The sequence below is a fragment of the Chiloscyllium punctatum genome, chromosome 33 (assembly GCF_047496795.1).
Source record: "Chiloscyllium punctatum isolate Juve2018m chromosome 33, sChiPun1.3, whole genome shotgun sequence".
Classification (NCBI taxonomy): Eukaryota; Metazoa; Chordata; class Chondrichthyes; order Orectolobiformes; family Hemiscylliidae; genus Chiloscyllium; species Chiloscyllium punctatum.
Window position 1 is genome coordinate 6592905 of NC_092771.1, and position 23988 is coordinate 6616892.

The 23988-nt window shown below is 44.5% G+C and overlaps 1 protein-coding gene and 1 long non-coding RNA gene across 2 annotated transcripts; one reads left to right on the forward strand and one right to left on the reverse strand.

Annotated features, from left to right (window-relative positions):
• Positions 1-4320: 4320 nt before the first annotated feature.
• Positions 4321-10303, reverse strand: LOC140458388 (uncharacterized). The gene is made up of 3 exons (XR_011953485.1): positions 10191-10303; positions 7989-8471; positions 4321-4460 (listed from the first exon to the last, which is right to left on the reverse strand). It is a non-coding gene; the product is annotated as an uncharacterized lncRNA (long non-coding RNA).
• A 110-nt stretch (positions 10304-10413) lies between these two features.
• LOC140458389 (microfibrillar-associated protein 1-like) lies at positions 10414-23248 on the forward strand. The gene is given in 10 exon segments (XM_072552858.1): positions 10414-10590; positions 12179-12395; positions 13973-14102; positions 15353-15540; positions 16422-16461; positions 16463-16531; positions 17219-17379; positions 17743-17902; positions 18360-18449; positions 22787-23248. Coding segments are annotated over 10 exon segments (1320 nt in total). The 5' UTR covers positions 10414-10508; the 3' UTR covers positions 22970-23248.
• Positions 23249-23988: the final 740 nt, after the last annotated feature.

Genomic DNA, 23988 nt, shown 5'->3' on the forward strand with positions numbered 1-23988 from the left:
AAGGTCCGAGGCTGAATGTCCTGGACCACTGAAGTGTTCCCCAACTGGGAGGGAACCCTCCTGTCTGTTGATTGTTGTGCGGTGCCCATTCATCCGTTGTCGTAGCCTTTGCTGTGTTTCCCCAATGTACCATGCCTCCGGGCATCCTTGCCTGCAACGTATAAGATAAGCAATGTTGGCTGAGTCACATGAGTACCTGCCATGTACAAGGTGGGAGGTGTTCCCACGCGTAATAGTGGTACCTATGTCCACAATCTGACACGTCTTGCAGCGTCCACCGTGACAGGGTTGTATGGAGTTGTCCTGAGAGCCGGGCAGTTTGCTACGAACAATGATCTGTTTGAGGTTTGGCGGTTGTTTAAAGGCAAGTAGTGGAGGTGTGGGGAAGGTCTTGGTGAGCTGCTCATCCACATTGATAATGTGTTGCAGGTCACGAAGAACATGGCATAATTTTTCAGCCCCTAGGAAGTACTGAACAACGAAGGGTACCCTGTCAGTTGCAGCTCGTGTCTGTCTCCTGAGGAGGTCATTACGGTTCCTTGCTGTGGCACGTCAGAACTGGCGGTCGAGGAGTTGAGCATCGTACCCCGTTCTTGTGAGGGCATCCTTGAGTACTTCCAGGTGTCCGTCACGTTCCTCCTCATCTGAGCAGATCCGGTGTATGCGTAGGGCTTGTCCATAGGGAATGGCTGTTTTAATATGTTTTGGGTGGAAGCTGGAGAAGCTGGAGCAATTACAACGCTAATATGCTCTAAAATCATGCCTGACCCAAGGGCTAAGGACATTAGCATTGCTTGGCATGATAACAAGCTCTGAGATCATGCCTGACCCAAAGGCTAAAGTAATAAGCGGATAGGATTCAGGTTGCAGCCATTTGCACTTTCCAGCCTGCTCCACCTTTCCATCTGCATTTCACCTGACAAAGGAGCAGCGCTCTGAGAGCTTGTGATTTCAAATAAACCAGACTATAATCTGGTGATGTGTGACTCCTGACTTTGACCACCCCAGTCCAACATGAACACCACATCATGGCCTAATTATTTCAACCCTTCTGCCATGTATCAGTCAGAAATAAAGTTTCATAAATCTGTGACTGTTATTTGATGTCATAGAATCATAGAGTCCTGACAGTGTGGAAGCAGGCCATTCAGCCCATCAAGTCCACACCAACCCATGAACAATCATCTCACCCAGACCCACCACATCCCCACAACCTTGCATTCTCCATTGTTAATCAATTGAGCTTGCATATCCCTGGACACTATGGACTATCTAGTATGGCCAAACCACCTAACCTGCATAACAATTCTACCTCATTGAAAATTCAACTGACCTGTATCCTGACTTGCACCAATTCATCTATACCCCAATGCCTCCTCACTGACATTGGTTCCTGGACTAGAAATACCTAAATTTTTAAATGTTCATCCCTATGTTCAAATCACCTCCATTGACCTATAACTTCCTTCAGTCCACCACATCCCAAGATCTCTGTGCTCCACCAATTCTGGTCTTGAGAACAGCCCCAATTTTAATTGCTGATTGTGTCTTCAAATGACTAGGTTCCAAACACAGAACTTTCCTCCTTAAACCTCTCCAGTTCCCAAGTTCTCTTTCCTCTTTTATCACACTCGTTAAAACATACCTTTTGGGTCCATGGATTTGGTTATTTTTCTACTACCTCCTTGTTATTGTGTTTAATTTGGTAAAGCACCAACGAAGCATCTTGAGTTGAATGTTTTATGAGATACAATATAAGCTTTATTATATCCCAAAGCTTGCCTGCATAACAATGGTCCCTGCAAGTGAACACATTGAAGTGTGTAGATGGGATTCCATTGGTCTAACAACACGATTATTAGAATTACTGTATTTAACAGCATAGGAGAAAATGACAGGAATGAGATTTATCACAAAACTCACTTAAATTATTGACTTTTCCACCGAAATAACTCATATTTGAAACCAACACAATTGAATAAAAAAGACTGCCAGGATTAAAGCATTTTGTCTTTCAGAGACATATAGAGGTGTAAGAATCCACAGTACAGCTCCTGAGCATGACCAAAATACCCTACAGAAAGACAAGGCAGCAGATGATTAAATGGCTAATTTGGACTGCTTGCCTGACTTTCTTGGCAGTGCTCATGCCTGGATTTCACAGTGTTCAGCAGTTCCATCCTGTGGCACCCCTGAAGATGTCACCTGAATTTGAGCTTCCTTTTTAAAGTCTGTGTTTTATTTCAGTTACATTAAATTATTGATGCTTTTTCTGTTAGTTCCTCTTTGCTGTCAATATACCAACTAGCTAAAAAAAGGTCCATAAATCCATAACAAATCAACACTAGCTTCAAGAAAACAACATGTTATAATGCTTCAAAATGCTTCACTGGAGAGCGAACAGACAAGTGATGCTTCATTAAGAAAGGAAGCGGGCGTAAATGATGAGTAAACCTTAGTCAAAGAGATTGGTTTTAGGGAAGGTTTTAAAGGTGGAGAGGCACTCCTGCTGTCACTGTACCAGGTCATTCCCCCAACATACACACATTCCTCAGGGGGAAACAGATTGTCAAACCAAAGACCCAGCATTAAAGAACACAAAAGCATAATATGAAAAATAGGAAAAGGAGTAGACCACTTGGCCTTTCAAAGCTACTCCAGCATTCAAAACAATCATGGCTGATCTTGGACTTTGACTCCAATTTCCACTGATTTCCTGAGAGACCAAACATCTATCTTTCCCAGCCTTGAATATATTCAATGATGAAGCATCCACAATTCTCTGGGTAAAAGAATTCCAAAAACTCATGACCACTTGAGTTAAAAAGTTTTTTCCCTAAGCTGCAAAGGTTCAAGTGTGTATGAGACCCATATCCCTGTGAGAGTAGGTGTGTGTGAGACTGTATACCAGTGAGAGTCAACATGTTAGGGCACCCTATACCCCACTGAGAGTCAGTGTGTGTGGGACCCATATCCCAGCGAGAGTCAGTGTGTGGGGGACTGTACCCCACTGAGAGTCAATGTGTATGGGAGCCATATTTCAGTGACAGAAAATTTTGTGCGGGACCTGCATCTGTGTGCCAAGTTCCCATTTTCCAGTGTGTGTTACCATATCCAACTGAAAATGGTGTTTGGGACATGTTACCCTTGAGAGTCAGTGTGGATGGGACCTGTATAACAAAGGGGATCACTGCATGTGGGTAACATTATCCAGTCAGAGTCCATGACAAGAATTCCATACCCCAATGAGAGTCACCATATGAGACCATACAGCTGTGTGATCTAATATGCTCGAGACATGCATAACAGTGAGATGCAATGTGAGAATTTGTATCCCAGTGATGGTCAGTGTGTGTCGGACTCATACCTGAACGTGAGTTAATGTGTTTGTGTGTGGGATCTGTAGCTGAAAATGTGTTGCTGAAAAAGCGCAGCCGGTCAGGCTGCATCCAAGGAGCAGGAGAATCGATGTTTCAGGCATGAGCCCTTCTTCAGCCCTTCTCCTTCTGTGGGATCTGTACCCCAGACAGAGTCAGCATGAGTGAGATCCATACATCAGTGACTGCCAGTGTATGTAGGGGACCCCTTACCACACTGAGAGTCAGTGTGTGCAGGACTCTTACCCCAGTGACAGTCTGTGTGTGTGGAACCCCATATCCCAGTAAAAGTCAGTGTGTGTAGGACCCTGTATCTCACTGAGAGTCATTGTGTGTGGGATCCTGTAGCCCAGTGAGAGTCATTGTGTGTGTGGGACCGCATAGCCCAGTGAGAGAGAGAGAGAAAGTGTGTGTCTGTGTGCGCTTCCCTGTACCCCAGTGAGAGTCAAGTGCATGTGTGGGACCGCATAGCCCATTGAGAGTCAGATGTGTGGGATCCTGTACTCCAGTGAGAATCAGTGTGTGTGTGGGGCCGCATAGCCCAGTGAGAGAGAGAGTAAGTGTGTGTGTGTGTGTGTGTGCTTCACTGTACCCCAGTGAGAATTAAGTGCGTGTGTGGGACCGCATAGCCCAGTGAGAGTCAGTGTGTGTGTGTACGTGTGTACGTGTGTTTTCCTGTACCCCAGTCAGAGTCATTGTGTGGGGACCTGTACCCCAGTGACAGAGAGAGTGCGCATATGTGTGTGTGGGACCCCGTACCTCAGTAAGAATCAGACAGTGTGGGATCTTAAACCCCAGTGAGATTATTATCAGTGGAGTTTCTGCAACCCCTTTTCAAGGAATAGAGAAAAGACTGGGGAAAGTCCGTTTATAATAATCAGAAAAACCAACAGAGGAAATTCTTGCAGCAGAAGAAACCAAAATGGCAGGAAATTGGCTGACACATGTTTTAATTTTTCCAAGAACTCAGTTTGACCACAGCATATTTTCCAGAAGGTGATAACGTATCTCCACATTTGGTGCTGTCAGATATCAGCTTGTCCTGTCTTAAAGTCAAGGCTGCCAAGTCACACAGATATAAAGCTAGGAAGCAACAAATTACGTACAGACATTAGAAATGGAAGCAGGAGCAGGGTATACCACCCATTGAGGCAGTTCCACCATTTAATAAGGCCATAGTTGGTCTGTATTTTCATACTCACTTTTCTGACAGAGCCATTTTTTTTCCCCTCAGTTCCCTACATGCCTAAAAGACAATCGAAGCTGGCCATGAATAAACTCAATGACCAAACATCCTGTGTGGTCCTGGATACAGAATCCCAAAGATTTAAATCCCCTTCCATATATTTATATTGATTTAAGTTGTTATTTCTTTATCATTGTCACACTTTCTACCTTCTTTATCCATTGTTAACCACCTTCATTTGGCTTCAAAAGCTGATACCACAAGCTTATTTTTGATCTTATCTGAAACACTGTTGCCATGTCCTAACTCATACCAAGTCCCCTTGCCTTGTGCCCACCGATCTACACCAGCTCCTCCCAGGGAACATTCTCATTCTTGCTTTCCAATCTCTTTATGTCCTCACCTTTCCTTAATTTTATAATTTATTTCAGGTCTGCAAACTCCTGAGAATTTTGCATTTCTCTGTTTCTGTTCTCCTGCTCACTCCCAATTTTAATCACTCTACTATTGGCAGCCATGCCTTCATCTGCATAGGTTTGAAGCTTTGAAAATCTCCATCCCTGAATCTCTCCAGCTCCTTTCTTCTTCTTTCTGATATTTGGCTGAGCTTTTTGTCATCTGCCAGAAATCTCTTCAGAGATTTGGCTTAATGTTCATTTTTATTTGACAATGTTTCTCTATAGTGCTTAGGAAGTGTTTTATGAAATGCAAACTGTTATATGAATGCAAACTGTTGTTACGTTTATGTTGTCTGAGCACTAACTCTTCCTAACTGCCACATTTAGTGACTAAGTCCTGACAGTTTTACATTAATTCAACAGTAGTAACTAGATGCAATGTTGTACCAACAAGGCATGTGTAATATTAACAAACTTGAGAGCTTGACAAAGTAACCTACTAGCACCATCTACTGAGAATACTTAGAGTGTTTAGAATCTCTACAATGTGGATACAGGCCCTTCAGCCCCATAGTAATTCTGTATCCCCTAAAGCTTCCTAATCCGTTGCTTTCTTGTATTGCAGATTAGATTGATGCCAAAAGTCACAGTGTCATGCTACCATTATTGTCATAAAACCCAAAGCATGGTCACTTTGCTTTAGTCAAGACTTCAGGCCACCCCAAAATGCTTCAAAACCCACTTTGAAGTGTTGTCATTGTTCAATATAAGAACCACAGCAACCAATTCCTACAAACTGTAACAGTATTGACCAAATAACCTTTCTTTCATTGGGATCAATATTGGCAGGGACACCAGGGAAAGCCCTCCCGCTGCTCTTTGAAGTGCCAAGATGCTTTGGCTCCTCTTAGAGGCAGAGTGGGCCACAATTTTAAAATTCCTCTGAATTGTTGGTGCCTCCCACAGTGCAACATAGCGTCAGACAGCATGGAAACAGACCATTCATTCCAACTTGTTCATACCAACCAGATTTCCCAAACTAAATTGGTCCCATTTGCCTGCATTTGGCCCATATCCCTCTTATCCCTTCCTATTCATGTACCTGTCTTTTGAATGACTTTTAAATGTTGTAATTGTACCCACCTGCACCACTTCCTCTCGCAGCTCGTTCCATATACACACCACAATCTGTGTGAAAAATTTCCCCTTAGGTCCCTTTTAAATGTTTCCCCTCTCGCCTTAAACCTATGCCCTCTAGTTTTGAATTCCTCTATCCTAGGGAAAATACCTTTACTATTCACCTTATCCATGCCTCTCATGATTATATAAACCTCTACTAAATCACCCCTCAACCTCCTATGCTCTAGTGAAAAAGGTTCCAGCCTATCCAGCCTCTCCTTATAACTCAAGCCCTCCAGACCCAGTAACATCCTTGGAAATCTTCTCTGTATCATTCCCAATTTAATAAAATTCTTCCAAAACTGTACGCAGTATTCCAAAGCGGCCTCACCAATGTCCTATACAGCTGCAACATGACGTGCCAACTCCGCATTCACCACTCTGATCAATGAAAGTAAGTGTGTGAAATGCCTTCTTTACCACCGTGTGTACCTGTGACACCACTTTCACGGAACTATGTATCTAAACTGCTAGGTTTCTCTGTTTGACAACACTCCCCAGTGCCCTATCATTAACTCTGTAAATCCTGTCCTGATTTGCCTTACCAAAATGCAACCCCTTGCATTTATCTACATTACACTCCATCTGCCACTCTTTAGCTCGTTAGCCCAGGTAATCAAAATTCTGTTGTACTCTTACATAACCTTCACTGTCCGCAATACCACCGATGTTGATGTCATCTGCAAACTTACTAACCATACCTCTTATATTCTCATCCAAATCGTTTATGTAAATGACAAACTAGAATGGACCCCTGCTCTGATCCTTATAAAACATCAATGGTCATAGGCCTCCATTCCGATAAATAACCCTCCACTACCACAATTTTTGTATCCAATTGACAAGCTCTCCCTGGATCCCATGTGATCAAACTTTACTAAGCTGTCTACCATGCGGAACCTTGTCAAAGGCTTTACTAAAGCCCATGTAAACAATGTCTACTGTTCTGCCCACACTTTATCTTCTTGGTCATGTCCTCAAAATACTCAGTCAAGTTTGTGAGATGATTTCCCATGCACAAAACTATGCTGACTACCCCTAATCAGTTTTTGCCTCTCCAAATGCACATAATTTTTCTCTCTCTCAGAACCCCTGCAACGATTTACCCACTACAGGCTCACTGGTCTGTAGTTCCTTGGCTTTTCTTTGCAGCCTTTCTTAAATAAAGTCACAACATCAGCCACACCCCAGTCCTCTGGCACCTCAACCATGGCTGTAAATGTCCTAAGATACACTTGATGAGGTCAAACAGTCATAGTCGTACAGAATGGGAGACCCTTCGGTCCAACCAGTCCATGCCAAATATAATCCCAAACTAAACTAGTCCCACCTGCCTGCCCCTGTCCCATATGTCTCCAAACCTTTACTATTCATGTGCTTATCTAAATCTCTTTTAAACGTTGTAACTGTACCTGCATCCACCACTTCCTCAGGAAGTTCATTCCAACTGTAAACCACCCTTTGTGAAAATAGTTTGCCCCTCAAGTCTTTTATAAAGCTTTCTCCTCTCACTTTAAAAATATCCCTGCTGGTCTTGAAATCTCCCATCCTAGGGAAAAGGTTTCAGGAATTTATCTACCGTTTTACATTTTTTAAGACCTTCAGCACTTCCTTTTCTGTAATATGGATTGTTTTCAAGACATCAATATTTATTTCCCCAAGTTCCTCGCTTCTATGTCTTTTTCTACAGTAAATACTGATATGAAATATTCATTTAGTATCTCTCCCACCTCTTGTAGTTCCATAAAAAATGACCTTGTTGATCTTTAGGAGGGCCTATTCTCTCCCTAGTTTCTTTTTTGCACTTAAAGAACTTGCAAAATCTGTTTGGATTCTCCTTAACCTTACCTCATGTCCCTTTTTTGCCCTCCTGATTTAATTCTCCCATTTCAGCCAGTGGGAAGACTAGCAGTGCACACTTCATTATCATTATCATTGGTGGTCCCTTGTAGATAAGGATGACTCTCTCCACTCTCAGGGTGAATCAGTAGATGGCTGTAAAACTGATGCGGCTACCACAGGCTCTGTTACACTTGGAGCAGGTAATGGTCACGAGAAGGGGTGGGTGGGGCATTGGTGTGGCAGTACGCTCCTTTTGCTGTTTCACTTGGCTTCCATTTTTTCCCGATGGCAAGTCTCCAGGTGTATGCCTTCCTGGATGCTCCTCTTCTACTTTGGACAGTCTTGGGTAAGTGACTCCCAGTGTCTGTGGCAATGCCGCACTTCGCCAGTGAGGTCTTGAGGGTACACAATGTGAAGAGTCATCCCTGTTGCCAACTTCTGCCCTTGGATTTTGTAACTGGCGGGGTTTGCTGCTGGCAGCCAGTAAACCTAGAAAAGTTGAAAGTGAATCTGCAGTCACAGCAGAACACCAGAATCACAAGCACCTTGTTGATTTGGATTTAATGATGCCTCGCTACATTCCAGTTGTGGAGCAGCCATTAGTTGTATCTGTCTTGAAGATAATAATTTCCATGGAGACACCATTGCTTCTGCGGGGAAGGTAATGGTGGCCACTGTGTGTACAATGTAGCTGTAGGAATGGCAGTAGTTGCTACAGTGTGGCCTTTGCAGAAAAGGCCATTATTGTGGCTGCATGGAAGGCCATTGTGACCATGAGGAAAGCCATTTGCAGTCTCAGAGTAGGCAGTAATTGCCATGGGATAGCTGGTGTGGATGTGGGGGTTGGATATTATTGTGGCTGAAGGGAAGGCAGTAGCAACAAAGAGTTGGCCATTTTGGATACAGAGCAGCCACTGCAAATGGTCATTCTTGCAGCCCAGGTCAAGGGAATTACAGTGGTGTGGGGAAACTGTGGGAGGAACCAATGAGGTAGGAGGGTGCAAGGATGAAACTGGGAATGGGAGGGGGGTACCCCCTTATACTCCTTAAGGGATTCACTTGATCCCAGCTGTCTGTACCTGACATATGCCTTCTTGTTTTTCTTACTTCCTGAGTACGGGGAAACTCAGCCAGTCTTTGTGGAACACAAATAGGTAAACTTTGGTGTGTTCAGATGCAAACAAACTAAAATGGAAATGAGAAATATTTTCACATGGGCGGGTTTTTAAGATCTGGAATTTTAAATAGAAAGTTTTAATAGACAATTACTTGAAGAGGAATAATTTACAGGGGAACAACTGGGCATCTATTAGCATAGACAGAATGGACTGAATGGGCTCTTTCTTTAATGGAAGATTCAGGTTGACTTATTTAAAAGGTATCTGAATAGGCATCTGAGCATCTGCATCACCCGAGAATGTGGATAAAGTGCTGGAAAATAGGATTGGACAATGTGGTTCATTGTTCAGCCAGTGTAAGGAAAGTGGGCAAATTGCCTTCCTTCTGGCTACAATCATTTATTCATCATTTTCAATATGCAGTAAACTTTTTATTATCCAACAGCAAATGGGACCAGACATGTGCTGATCAAATATTCTGGATAATCAAAAGGTCCACATAATCAAAAACACACACTAAATAATAAAAATGTAATACAGGGATACATACATTACAATTATACATTATTTAGAGCAAAAATCACTTAAATAACGCAACTTTGCCTTAAAAAAAGTACTAGTAGACAGCCATCTCACTTACACCCTCAATGACACTTGAACATTGCAACAGATCACAGTATTTGAGGAGAAATTGAGTCAAAATTTAATCAACTGCTAATATTTCAGGTAGTATTCAAATGAACAACAAACCTTGAGTGAAAGAAAGTAAAAAGCTGTAACAATTGGACAGAATAATACTGTAAACTTCAGAGTATTTGTGTTATGCAATTTTTGCCAGTTTATTAAGCATGCAGGTGAGAACATAGTTTGCTGCACTGCAAAGGCCTGAAGATCAGCAACGTGCAGGGATTGGGGAAGGGGGCAGCATGGGCAAAATGGGACAAATGGCCCGCTCTGAGCTCAGGGGCAGTATGGGCATGATGGGACAAATGGCCCATTTTGTGCTAAGGGACACCATGGGCATAATGGGACAAATGGCCTGTTCTGAACTCTAACGATGCTGTCACTCTATCAACACTCGGGAATATACCTTGAGGAATTTGATGGGCTGGCCTTCTGTGCTGCTCCTGGCCCCAAGGCCCCAACTATGGCACCGTCCCGCCCGTGGAGTTGCTCCTGGTGCAAGTCAAATCACGTTCAGGCCCCACCCACTCAGATGCCACGCCCACCCTCAAGCCCCGCCCCTGTGACCGCCCCTGCCCAGTGATGTTGCGATGGCATAAAGGAGGGTGTGTCCATCTTGATGAGGTCATCACTCTGCGATATCTGGTCGCCATCTTGTTGTTTCAGGGCCGTTTGTTTTGTCTCTTTCGCCCGGGCCTCGGTCTCAGGAAGCTGCACCGCCGCCATGGCCGCCCCGCTCAGCCTGAACGCAAAGCAGCCGCCGATTCAATCCACGGCCGGAGCCGTGCCCGTCCTCAATGAGAAAGGTGAGCGGGGGCCGAGTCCGCGGACTGAAGCCTGGGGTCGGGGGGTACAGGGATCCCCGGGCCCTCGGTACAGGCCCCCCCCGAGACCCCCGGTACAGGCCCGCCCCTCCCCCCCCCCCCCCCCCCGAGGCCCCCGGTACAGCCCCCCCCCCCCCCCCGAGGCCCCCGGTACAGGCCCTTCCCCCGACCCCCGGTACAGGCCCTTCCCCTCCCCCCCCCCCCCCCCCCCGACCCCCGGTACAGGCCCTTCCCCCCCCCCCCCCCCCCAGACCCCCGGTACAGGCCCTTCCCCCCCCCCCCCCCAGACCCCCGGTACAGGCCCTTCTCCCCCCCCCGAGGCCCCCGGTACAGGCCCTTCCCCCCCTCCCCCCCTCCAAGGCCCCCGGTACAGGGGCTTCCCCCCCCCCCCCCCCCCCGAGGCCCCCGGTACAGCCCCCCCCCCCTTCCCCCCCCCCCCCCCCCCTTCCTCGGTCCAAACATACCCCCGTGCTCTTGATCTCGGCGATAATGAGAGCTGGACGTCTGAATCAAAAAGTGTGCCGCTGGAAACGCACAGCTGGTCCGGCAGCATCCGAGGAGCAGGAAAGCCGGCTCGTTCTCCGATGCTGCTTCACCGGGACTGCTTTTCCTGCGCCACACTTTTTGACTCTCGGTTCAGGGATCCCCTGAATGCCCACTCCCCAGGGTCTCAGTCTCGGGTCTCCCACCCCAACCTGTTGTTACAGGTGCAACTCCCTTCCCCGTGCAAGCTCTCTGTACGGGGAGTGGGTTGCTCCTGTGTACACTGATGAAGTGAAAGCTGGGTTCTGCTGAAATGTTTTTGGTTTGTTAGTCAAATGGTGATCCTGTAGCCCCAGAGTCCAGCCCAATCCTTGTACCTTCTTTCCCTGCCTACCTCTCGTACTTGTATACTTCATTTCTACCACATGGGATCATTTGGCCCTGACTCTAAGACCTACTAATGTCCTTGGATATATTCTCTGCTTTCCCTCTCCAAGGGCTGCGTTAATGAACGGGCCACTGACTGTTCATGGAAAACAGTGCAAACACTCCCATTCATCGGTGATTATTCTGTATGGTGTGATCATGGGAGTGATTGCAACTGCCACTTCCTGCAGCCCCTGGTTCACCGAAACCAGGGAGACCCTGTCACCCTCTTCACCAAATCATGCCTTAATATCCTCCAGCACCTTTTCCCCCTTTGAGTACTTTGAGGTTTGCCCGCCCTCAGCCAAGATGTATGCACTGGATTAGTGGTGCTGGAAGAGCACAGCAATTCAGGCAGCATCCAAGTAGCTTTGAAATCGATGTTTCGGGCAAAAGCCCTTCATCAGGAAGTGTACTGCTTTGCTCTTGGCCCAATGTTACCCTGAAGTGCTGTCCTACTCTACAGTCATACAGCATGTAAACAGGCCCTTTGGTCTTGCTACTCCATGCCAACCATGTCCTTCATCCCACTCTGCTCTTTGATGTCTCGTCCACTGTGCTATTAATCTCTGTCTCCTCTTGGCCACACTGGGGTGAGAATGCTGGCAACTGGGCTTCTTTGGATCACTTTTTGCTGCTGATCCTGTGGTTACTGTGTCAGGTGAGGTGTCGATGGAAAAAGTGAAAGTCAAGCGCTATGTCTCTGGTAAACGACCCGATTATGCGCCAATGGAGTCCTCAGATGAAGAGGAGGAGGACTTCCAATTTGTGAAGAAGCCGAAAGATGCAGAGGCAGAGCCTGAGGTTACCGAGGAACTGGCAAACGATCCTCGTCTGAAACGTCTCCAAAACCGACTCTCTGAGGATGTAGAGGAAAGGTAAGGGAATCCGAGGCTTCTGGTGATCACATGGGTCCTACCAGGCAAACCCAGGGTTATTTTTATATATGGCATACTAAAACTGAAATTGCTGGAGAAACGCGGCACTGAGAAAGTAAAATTAACATTTTGACTCCAGAGACTCTAACATTAACTGTTTTCTATCCATAGATGCTGCTAGACCTGCTGAGTTTCTCCAGCTGTTTCTATTTTTGTTTCAAATCTTCAGTTCTTTGTTTATAATATTTTATTTGTCTCCTGAAAATGACATGGTTCCTCCTTTAATCTCACTGTCTGGTCCTGGGCTGTATAGATCATGGAAAATGTGGATAAAATGTCTGCCCTTAGTTGATGGTAATGGGAAGTGATCAGTGGTTTACGTGCCCTTCAGTTAATGAGAGGAATAAAAAACACCAGAATTGTTGCTAACCAGGAACTGAACATATAAACCAGGCTGACGTTTTAGCATGATTTGATTTGGTTTAAGCTTTATTGTCTCACATACTCCAGTATGGGAGTACAGGATTACAGTGTAATGTATAACGAGACCACGCATCTTCGGAATGAAGCTTTAGGTACAAGTAGTAACATAGCAAAACAAAGTTAAAACTAAAACATTACAGTTGTTCTTAGTATAAGCAGAAAAATAAAGAAATAAAGTTACAAGTTAACATTATAGTCCTTCCATGGTGGATCAGTGGTTGGCACTGCTGCCTGTCATCAACAGGGACCCAGGTTTGATTTGAGCCATAGCCAACTGTGTGCAGTTTGTACATTCTATTCATGTCTGTGTGGGTTTACTCTGGGTTGCTCCATTTTACCCTCTCAGTCCAAAATTGTGCAGATTAGGTGGATTGACCACGCTAAATTGCCCATAGTGTCCAGGGATGTGCAGGCTCGGTGGATTAGCTGTATGCAGGGTTACAGTAGATTAGGGGGATGCGTCTCAGTGGGATGCTGTTTGTAGGGTCAGTGTGTACTTGATAGGCTGAATGGCCTACTTCCACACTGTAGGGACTCTATGATGATTCGAGTATTAAGTGGAAAAATAAAGGTAAAAGTTTCTGATTAAGGGATTTTGCCTGAAACATTGATTCTCCTGCTCCTTGGATGCTGCCTGACCTGCTGTGCTTTTCCAGCACCATGCACTTGACATAAAAGTTCAACAGTCATTCTTAAGTGCACTCCCTGCAAGGGCTGGGTCTCCTTCACTTTGGCCTGCTTTCTGGGAAACCTCAAGCTTCCTCAGTGGTATTGATAAAGGACTGCACAGATAGAGGCGTCATCTTTCAAATGAACTGTTAAACCAACTCTCATTTGCCAATTCAAGGGAATGTCTAAGATCCCGTAGCATTATTTCCTGGTGTCCTGGACAGAATTTATGCCTTAAACAAAATTGCCAAGAAAACAGACGAACTAGTGATTTATTTTGTTGTTGCAACCTTAACAACAGTGATTGCATTGCATGGAATTCAGCTTTGGAAATCCTGATGGTGTGAAGGTTGTACAAATGTTGGAGCTCTGTTGTTCTCCAAGAGGATGACACTTCTCTTCCTCCCCCCTCCCCCTTTCTGCAGACTGGCAAGGCATCGGATGATTGTTGAGCCTGAGGTGGTGATGGAGGCGGAATCTGAGGATGAAGGGGAGCCTTGGCACATAGATCGTGAGGACACCAGTGAAGAGGAAGAGGAGGAAGTGGACGATGAGGTGAGTATGGTTGTCACACTAGTGCCTAAGTAACAATGAACACGAAACAATGACATGTTAAAGAAGAGGGCAGAACCACAGCTGGAAGTGAAGTGCCGAGATACTGACTGGATTAAGGCTCAGTTAGAGGCATTGCCAGGCAGCACAGGCCTGATAGTGATGAATCTGGACTTCTCGTTAGGGTGTTATTTCTTTCATGCTTGTGGTTAATGACAGTTGAAGAAAGGCATCACAAGGAGTGGTAGAAGTAAAAAACTTCGTAGTTAAGGGGAAGCTAAATAGTGAGGAAAGAAATTGTAGGATTACCTGAGATGAAGTAGAGTGGAGCACAAACATTGGGACTGACCTGTTGGGCTGAATGATCTGTTTCTCCACCTTTTATTAAAAAGGCATTCAAAGCTAAGGCAGCCCCTGAATTTGTCCCAAACTGCCATGGTGAGATTTGAACATGTCTCAAGATCACTTGCGAAGCCCACTGGATTACAAAATCAGTAGTATAACCATTCTGCTACCATCCCGGTCCAATCTTCTTTCCATGTGGCCTTTAACAATCCAAATTCAGCCAGCAACATTGGATGCACCTCAGGTTTTGGTTTTCTGGCCCTGGAGTTTTCTCCCAGTTGTCTGCTCACCCAGGATATAGTTGTTGGGGCTGAAACTCTCTAAGGACCTGGTATCTTTGCTGAGATGGCTTATTGCAGCCAATGCAGATAGAGAGAGGTTAGCTTCAGCCTCCCATGAGCAATGATCAGGACTCTGGCTGTGTTGCTGCTCTGGTGTAATGAAGACGTGATGCCTTTCTGTTTCAAATAATCTGTCAGGGTAAACCCCTTCAACTGCATAAGTGAGGGAGCTGGAAAGAATCAGCACCTAAACAACTACATGTTGGATAGGGTACCATGGCTGGACAAGGGTAAGGGAATAGAGTACGATAGATCTCGGGCAGCTCATTCGATTCAATGGGTTTGCTCGAATCTCCACCCCATCTTCCTTCATCTCTGAACATGTTTATTTTTTACATCTCCCTCACGTTTCCTAGATTTCCTTTAGGTGCATCTATATTGGTTCACCTCTACCAGTCCCAATGGTAACGAGGCTCCACATTCTTGTCGCTCAGTGAAGCCGTTTCTCTGCATTCCCGATTGAATTTTGAGGCATTCTGATTATGAATTGAGTTGTGACCACGTGGAGAGCCTTAATCAGTTGCTGAGGTGACAGATTTAGAGCTGTTTCATTGGTATCTTTGACAGGAAATTGAGCGACGTCGGGCCATGATGAGACAGCGGGCTCAGGAAAGAGAGACCGAAGAATTGGAACTTTTGGAATTGGAGGATGAAGGTCGATCTGGAGAAGAGTCAGAAGAGGAGTCAGAGTACGAGGAATATACAGACAGTGAGGATGAAACAGAACCCAGGCTAAAACCTGTCTTTATAAGAAGGTATGATTTCATCTGTAAACTGACTAACCGATGTTTCTTGCACTAAGCAATATGAAGGTACACAACTTAATCAGTAAAATTTGTCAATTCACTTGGCCCACAGGCTGGCTGGTGTGAAATGAGTGCAGTAAGGAGGCCCTTCTGGGAATGAAGTTGGACAATTTGAGTAACTAGAGTAGGATTGACTCTGTTCAACTTTTCTGCCCCTTCGCCATGACTGTGTGATGGGGACAATCTAGAAGAGCTTCACTGTGTATCTGGCCCCATGCTGTAACTGAACATGGGAATGTTTGGGGAGACTGGAGGGGCCTTTCCTCTGTGTCTAACCCTATGCTGGACCCTTACTTGGGAGTGTTTCGGTACATGCCAGAGGGAGCTTTGCTCTATATCTAACCCCGTACTGGCACTGTTCAGGGGGTGTTTGATGGGTCAGGGTGTTTTATTTTATTTGAACCCCGTGCTGTACCTGCAAACGTTTGTTTGGGACTCAGTCAGATATCATCTTTTGTTTTACTGGATAATTGCAGTTGAAAAAGAGCAACACAGTGTGGGTGAAATAACTGCCATTGCTGTATTTAAGGGCCAGCAAGACAAACTTGAGTGAGAAAGGAATGGAAAGAAATGCAGATGGAGTGAGATGTATTATTGGGTGAAATAAACCAACAGCTGATTATTATCAGCTTGTCTTTGTGGGATTTTGCTGTGCATAGATTAGTTGCCCGTGTTTCCTGAATTTCAACAATATTTCAGAAGTATTTCTTTACCTGAGAAGGGCTTTGGCAATATAAAATTGGTTTGAGTTAATTTAGTTATCCCTAGTTTTATATGGTGTGCTTGTCCTTTGCAGCTCTCTTGCTGAACTTCTCCTTCTGATTTTCCAGGAAGGACCGTGTCACTGTGCAGGAACGTGAGGCTGAGGCCCATAAAGCAAAAGGAGCTGGAGGCGGAGGCCAAGCGTTTGAGCGAGGAGCAGCGCAAAATACACGTTGAGGTACCGAGCATAGCCTATGCTCCCTGTGGGAAATCCTGCGCTGTGGTTACAGATTGGGAATCTGGGACGCCCTGGACTAGTTGCATTGCGTCAGAACATTGATGTAGGAAGCCTGGTGGAATATGGCTGGGTTTTGGAGACTGTCTAGTTTTTGGGGTGGACAAAATTAAAAATCTCTCAACACCAGGTTATAGTCCATTTGGAAGTACCAGCTTTTGGAGCACTGCTCCTCCATTGGGTAGCTAGTGGGGTAAGATCATAGGACGCAACTTATAGTAAAAGATCAAAGTGTAATACAACTGATGTGATGTCTTGAACACACCTAGATTTAAATCTTTAACCTGGTTGTTAAATGCTAAATCTTTAATCACTTAGAACGGGGGTGCAGATTTTAATTAATTAATATGTAAATCCCAGAACTTCTTTCAAGTCACAGTCTCGTGATAACTTAAGGTTTTATAAAAATGGTGACATCTCACCTCAGATGATGCCATTAAAGGTGTGAGGTTAGAGTCTACCTGTATCCCAACCTTGAGTCAGACTGGTTTTATTTCCAAAGTGGGAATTTTTTGGGGTAGTATTGGTTGAGGGAGACAACACCAATTTGTGGAGGATGGGTGTTAATGGAAGACCATTTTAGTAAGGGCACATAATCCCCTGGTATATCACTGATGTGGAATCTTGTAGATTGTGGAGGAGGAGGCCAGGCGAGAGATTGAAGAGTCCAGGAGAACATTGTCAGCTCTCGATGCACTGAATACAGATGATGAGAATGATGAAGAGGAATATGAGTCATGGAAAGTACGAGAACTTAAACGCATCAAGCGGGACAGAGAGGAACGGGAATCGTGAGTACTGTGTTTGATCATTAAGTAGAAGTTGGTCAGAACTGCAGCAGCTACCCATCCCCTAAACCCTTGCAGCAACACAACCAGCATACAGGTTACATACCCAATTCTCACTATCCCATATTGAAGTTACTTGGTAATTTCTTTGAGCAGCATTTCTGATATGTCAGTACATTTCTTCCTTTAGTGTGTCTGTATTTGTAATCAATGCTTACTTTGAATAAAATTAATTTTGCTTTCCCCTCTTCTAATTATGGGACAGTCCATCTCTTTCCCTGTCTCCGCGTGACTGTTTGCATGAATGAATTGATTGTTTTGTTTATGAAGAGTCACTCCTTGTTTCATTACCGTCATGTGTTGCAGCATGGAGAAGGAGAAAGCTGAGATTGATCGAATGCATAATCTGACTGAAGAGGAAAGGCGAGCAGAACTTCGAGCCAACAGCAAAGCCATTACCAACAAGGCCAGCAAAGGGAAGTACAAATTCCTGCAGAAGTACTACCACAGAGGAGCCTTCTTCATGGTGAGTGTGGCTAATTTCAACCAGCACTGACTCTTATGTCTGGGGTTCTCTTGTGATTCTGGTAATGGGTGCTTTAGCATGTGCTCACGCTGCCATTGGTTATCCAGTGAATTGAACTGAGAAGTGTTTACAGCAGGACCGGGCTCCAACATGGCAGCCTAATACTCTGAATGCTATTGGCCAAGACTAACAGCCATTTGGTCTAGTCTGAGAGGGGTTGCTGCTGCATGTGGCACCAGGCCCCAGAGAGACGGCACCTTTCGGAGACGGTCATGGCTCTCACTCTTGTTCAGTCATCAAGCAAGTGCTGAATATCTGCATAAATTGGACCAAAGGCAAATTTTATGTTTTGTTTTATTGTAACCACATTTGGTCTATTTTGGGAATATGCATCACTCATATAGTATATAATACCCATTGCTGTGTCAAAGGAACTGATCTTTTTCATATCTAACAGGATGAAGAGGAGGATCTTTACAAACGGGACTTCAGTTCCCCGACACTGGAGGACCATTTCAATAAGACCATTTTGCCCAAAGTCATGCAGGTACAGTATTATGCATCTCGATTACTTGACGTTGCACAGGCACAGGCGATACCAATATGTGTGCGTTCCTGTACCACTCCCCTCTGATAAGAAACAGCTTCTGAGCAGTTGAGAAAAATGCACCTTTATTGCTTTACGGGGACCTGGGGTAATGCCAGAAAAAGACTGGGTTTCAGAAAGAATTGCAGCTCTAGGTGTATGTGTGTGGGATAGAAGGGGATCAGCTGGAAGAACAGTGTCCTTGTCGTCAGATGAGTGGAGGAAGATACTCATTCCCACTGGACTCTGAGAACATATATGACATAGTCAGAGATATACAGCATCGAAATGGACCCTTCGGTCCAACCCGTCCATGCCGACCAGATATCCCAACCCAATCTAGTCCCACCTGCCAGCACCCGGCCCATATCCCTACAAACCCTTCCTATTCATATACCCATCCAGATGCCTTTTAAATGTGTATCAATTGTACCAGCCTCCACCACTTCCTCTGGCAGCTCATTCCATACACGTACCACCCTCTGCGTGAAAAGGTTGCCCCATTGGTCTCTTTTATATCTTCCCCTCTCATCCTAAACATATGCCCTCTAGTTCTGGACTCGCCCCACCCCAGAGAAGAGATTTTTGTCTATTTATCGTATCCATGCCCCTCATAATTTTATAAACCTCTATAAGGTCACCCCTCAGTCTCTGACGCTCCAGGGAAAACAGACCCAACCTGTTCAGCCTGTTCAGACCCAACCTGTAGCTCAAATCCTCCAATCCTGGCAATATCCTTGTAAATCTTTTCTGAACTCTTTCAAGTTTCACAACATCTTTCCGATAGGAAGCAGACCAGAATATTCCAACAGTGGCCCAACCAATGTCCTGTACAGCCACGACATGACCTCCCAAATCCTGTACTCAATACTCTGACCAATAAAGGAAAGCATACCAAACACCACCATCACTATCCTATCTACCTGCGACTCCGCTTTCAAGGACCTATGAACCTGCACTCCGAGGTCTTTGTTCAGCAACACTCCCTAGGACCTTACTATTAAGTGTATAAGTCCTGTTAAGATTTGCTTTCCCAAAATGCAGCACCTCACACTTATCTGAATTAAACTCCATCTGCCACTTCTCAGCCCATTGGCCAACTGATCAAGATCCTGTTGTAATCTGAGGTAACCTTGTCCAAACTTACTAACTATATCTCTTATGCTCACATCCAAATCGTTTATATAAATGATGAAAAATAGAGGACCCAGCACTGATCCTTGTGATTCCACTGGTCACAGGCCTCCAGTCTGAAAAACAACCCTCCACCACCCTCTCCCTTTGAGCTAGTTCTGTATCCAAATGGCGAGTTCTCTGTATTACATGAGATCTAACCTTGCTAATCAGTCTCTCACGGGGAACCTTGTTGAATGCCTTACTGAAGTCTGTATAAATCACATCTTCTGCTCTGCCCTCATCAATCTTCTTTGTTATTTCTTCAAAAAACTCAATCAAGTTTGTGAGACATGATTTCCCACGCACAAAGCCATGTTTGCTATCCCTAATCAGTGCTGAAAAGCAGATGCTGGAGATCAGAGCTGAAAATCTGACAGCATCTGCAGTCCTCACTTTATCCCTAATCAGTCCTTGTCTTTCCAAATACATATACATCCTGTCCCTCAGGATTTCCCCCCAACAACTTGCCCACCACCGTGGTCAAGCTCACCGGTCTCTCGTTCCCTGGCTTTTCCTTACCACCCTTCTTAAACAGTGGCACCACATTTGCCAAGCTCCAGTCTTCCGACGCCTCACCTGTGACTATCGATGATACAAATATCTCAGCAAGGGACCCAGCAATCACTTCCCTAGCTTCCCACAGAGTTCTCGGGTACACCTGATCAGGTCCTGGGGATTTATCCACTTTTATGTGTTTCAAGACATCCAGCACTTCCTCCTCTGTAATATGGACATTTTTCAAAATGTCACCATCTATATCCCTACATTCTATATCTTCCATGTCCTTTTCCACAGTAAATAATGATGCAAAATACGGCTCCACACAAAGGCCGTCTTGAAGATCTTTGAGGGGGGCCTTACCTCTCCCTAGTTAACCTTTTGTCCTTAATGTATTTGTAAAAACTAATTGGATTTTCGATAACTCTATTTGCCAAAGCTATCTCATGTCCCCTTTTTGTCCTCCTGATTTCTCAAGAATACTCCTACTGCCTTTATACTCTTCTCAGGATTCACTCTATCTTGTCTATAACTGACATGCTTCCTTCTTTTTCTTAACCAACCCTCAATTTCTTTAGTCATCCAGCACTCCCTATATCTACCAGCTTTTCCTTTCATCCTAACAGGAGTATACTTTCTCTGGATTCTCGTTCTTATTTCTGAAGGTTTCCCATTTTCCAGTCATCCCTTTACCTGCGAACATCTGCCCCCAATCAGCTTTTGAAAGTTCTTGCCTAATACTGTTAAAATTGGCCATCCTCCTATTTAGAACTTCAGCTTTTAGATCTGGTCTATCTGTTTCCATCACTATTTTAAAACAAATAGAATTATGGTTGCTGGCCCCAAAGTCCCCCCCCACTGACACTTCAGTCATCTGCCCTGCCTTATTTCATTAGAGTAGGTCAAGGTTTGCACCTTCTCTAGTAGGTCCACTCTTATACTGAATCAGAAAATTGTCTTGTACGCACTTAACAAATTCCTCTCCATCTTGACCCTTAACACTGTGGCAGTCCCAGTCTATGTTCGGAAAGTTAAAATCCCCAACCATAACCATCCTATTATTCTTACAGATAACTGAGATCGCCTTACAAATTTGTTTCTCAATTTCCCTCTGACTGTTGGGTCTAAAACATAACCCCATTAAGGTGATCATCCCTTCCTTATATCTTAGTTCCACCCAAATAACTTCCCTGGATATATTTCCAGGAATATCCTCCCTCTGTACAGCTGTATTACTATCCCTTATCAAAACACCATTCCCCCTCTCTTGCCTCCCTTTCTATCCTTCCTGTAGCATTTGTATCCTGGAACATTAAGCTGCCAATCCTGCCCATCCCTGAGCCATGTTTTTGTAATTGCTATGATATCCCAGTCCCATGTTCCTAACCATGCCCTGAGTTCATCTGCCTTCTCTGTTAGGCCCCTTGCATTGAAATAAATACAGTTTAATTTCAGTCCTACCTTGTTCTCTGCTTTGTCCCTGCCTGCCCTGATTGTTTGACTCACCTTTGTTCTCAATTCTACCTGTCTCAGATAGAAATCTTTCCTCACTATCTCCCTGGGTCCCATCCACACGACCCCCCCCCCCCCCCCCCCCCCCCACCACCAACCTTACTAGTTTAAATCTTCCCAAGCAGCTCTAGCCAATCTCCCTGCCAGTATATTAGTCTCCTTCCAATTCAGGTGCAATCCATCCTTGTACAGGTCACTTCTACCCCAAAACAGCTTCCAATGATCTGAAAATGTGAATCCTTCTCCCGTACACCAGCTCCTCAGCCATTTATTCATCTGCTCTATCCTCCTTTTCCTGCCCTCACTAGCTCGTAGCACTGGGGGTAATCCAGATATTACTACTCTAGAGGATGAGTAAAGTTTAACTGGGTGTCTTATTTGCTTCTTCACTGACCTACACTTCATCCAGGAAAATGCACAGCACATTGATCAGCCTTCGGAAGAGAGAAGCTGTCTTTGTGTTTCTTGTGGATTCTTTGTCAGAGTAATGTACTGTTTAATGAAGGATCCCGCCGGCAACTGTAAAACTCCTCTTTTTTTTTAAATATTGTCTGATCTCTGCCATGCACTTTCCTGGCACCTTAACCATCTGTTGTAAAAGATGGGGAATGAGAAAATGCAATTGCTCCCTGAATGACATGTGCCGGTTATTAACTGTAAAGAATGATTAACTTGGCCATACCTCCATATGTGAGAAAGTGGGGAATGCTGAGTAAGGATACCAACTTCAACCCATCTTTTCTACTTCTTTAGTTATTTTGTCTCAAGCCTTTTATTTAGACTTTAGAAATTTCAATTACCAAGTGAGTAACTGAAAAATTTCCAGATTTAAATCTGACAAATTTCAATGATGTGGTGTATACAGCTTTAATGGACAGTGAAGATTGAATACTAGCTTCCAAAATGAAATTTAACAAATACATTTGTTAAATTCTATTTAACAAATTCTATTGGGGAGGTACAACAAATCATGTGGCACCTTTTTCAAAGAGCCAGCCCCATTGTGATGGGCTGAAATAATGGCTGATGGACTACACTTTTCTAGCGCTTCATTGTGAAGTTTTCTTCACTAATGTTTAAACTGAAAGTGGGTTTCATTTTACTCCCTTCAGGTCAAGAACTTTGGTCGTTCGGGGCGGACCAAATACACTCACCTGGTTGACCAGGACACTACCTCATTTGACTCCGCATGGGCCCAGGAGTCTGCTCAGAACAGCAAATTCTTTAAACAGCGGGCAGCTGGTGTGCGTGATGTTTTTGAGAGGCCATCAGCCAAGAAAAGGAAGACCACGTGATCCTGGAGAGGCAGGGACATTGTAGCTACATGCACTTTGTGCTTTACAACGAGCATCAGAACTCTCACACGGTGATTGTACCAGCCCTCGTTCCAGGTTCTAAACCACCTTTGTTGATGTATTGTTTCCTTTGCTGACAATACTGTTCACAAAAGTAATTTAAAACTTTTTTTAAGTAAAACAAACATACTTTCTGAAGAGTTTACAACTCTGTAATCATGTATTTTTTTCTTTGCTGTTGTTTTATCAAATTTGATAAAAACTGAGTTAGTGAATTTATTTATAATTTTCTTGCTTCATTTGTATGGGATGGGCTGTATACACCTGAAGGAGAGTGACCTCACTGTTCAGGAAACAGTGAGATCCTACACATTGACAAATCAAACCCAAGATATTGATTTGCAATTCAATTATATTACAGTGTAAGTAGAAATTGCAATGCAAAAGTATTAAGAATATTGATTAATGTATTGTGAAAATCTGGAATATGTAGTCTGAAAGGTTAGTTGTAGCAAATTCCAAACGAACTTTCAGAACCGCAGAGAACAGATAGCACAGAAAGATGCTATTCAGACCATTGTGTCAGGTGTTGATCCATGTGTTTTTTTTTAATTTAATGAGTGTTTCTGCCTTATCACCAAAACCGACAGTGAATTCCAGCCACCCACCGCTCTCTGGGTGTAAAATGTTCTTTCTCATGTCCTCTCTAATCCTACTGCCAGCCACTTTTAGTTTGTGCCATCTGGCAACTGTCCACTCTGCTTTGGGAAACAGTCTTTCCTGTCTACTCTATTCAAACCCCTAAGGAGTTTGTACACCTCAGTTAAGTCACTCTTACACTTCCACTGCTCTACGGCAAACAATGCCAGCCTATCTAATCTTCCTTTATGTCTGCAATTTTCCAAGTCCTGTAGCATTTTTGTGAATTGCCTCTGTAGTCTCTCATATGGAATAGAATACATAGTGTGGAAGGAGGCCATTTAGCCCATTGAAGAGCATCCCACCCAGACCACTCCGTG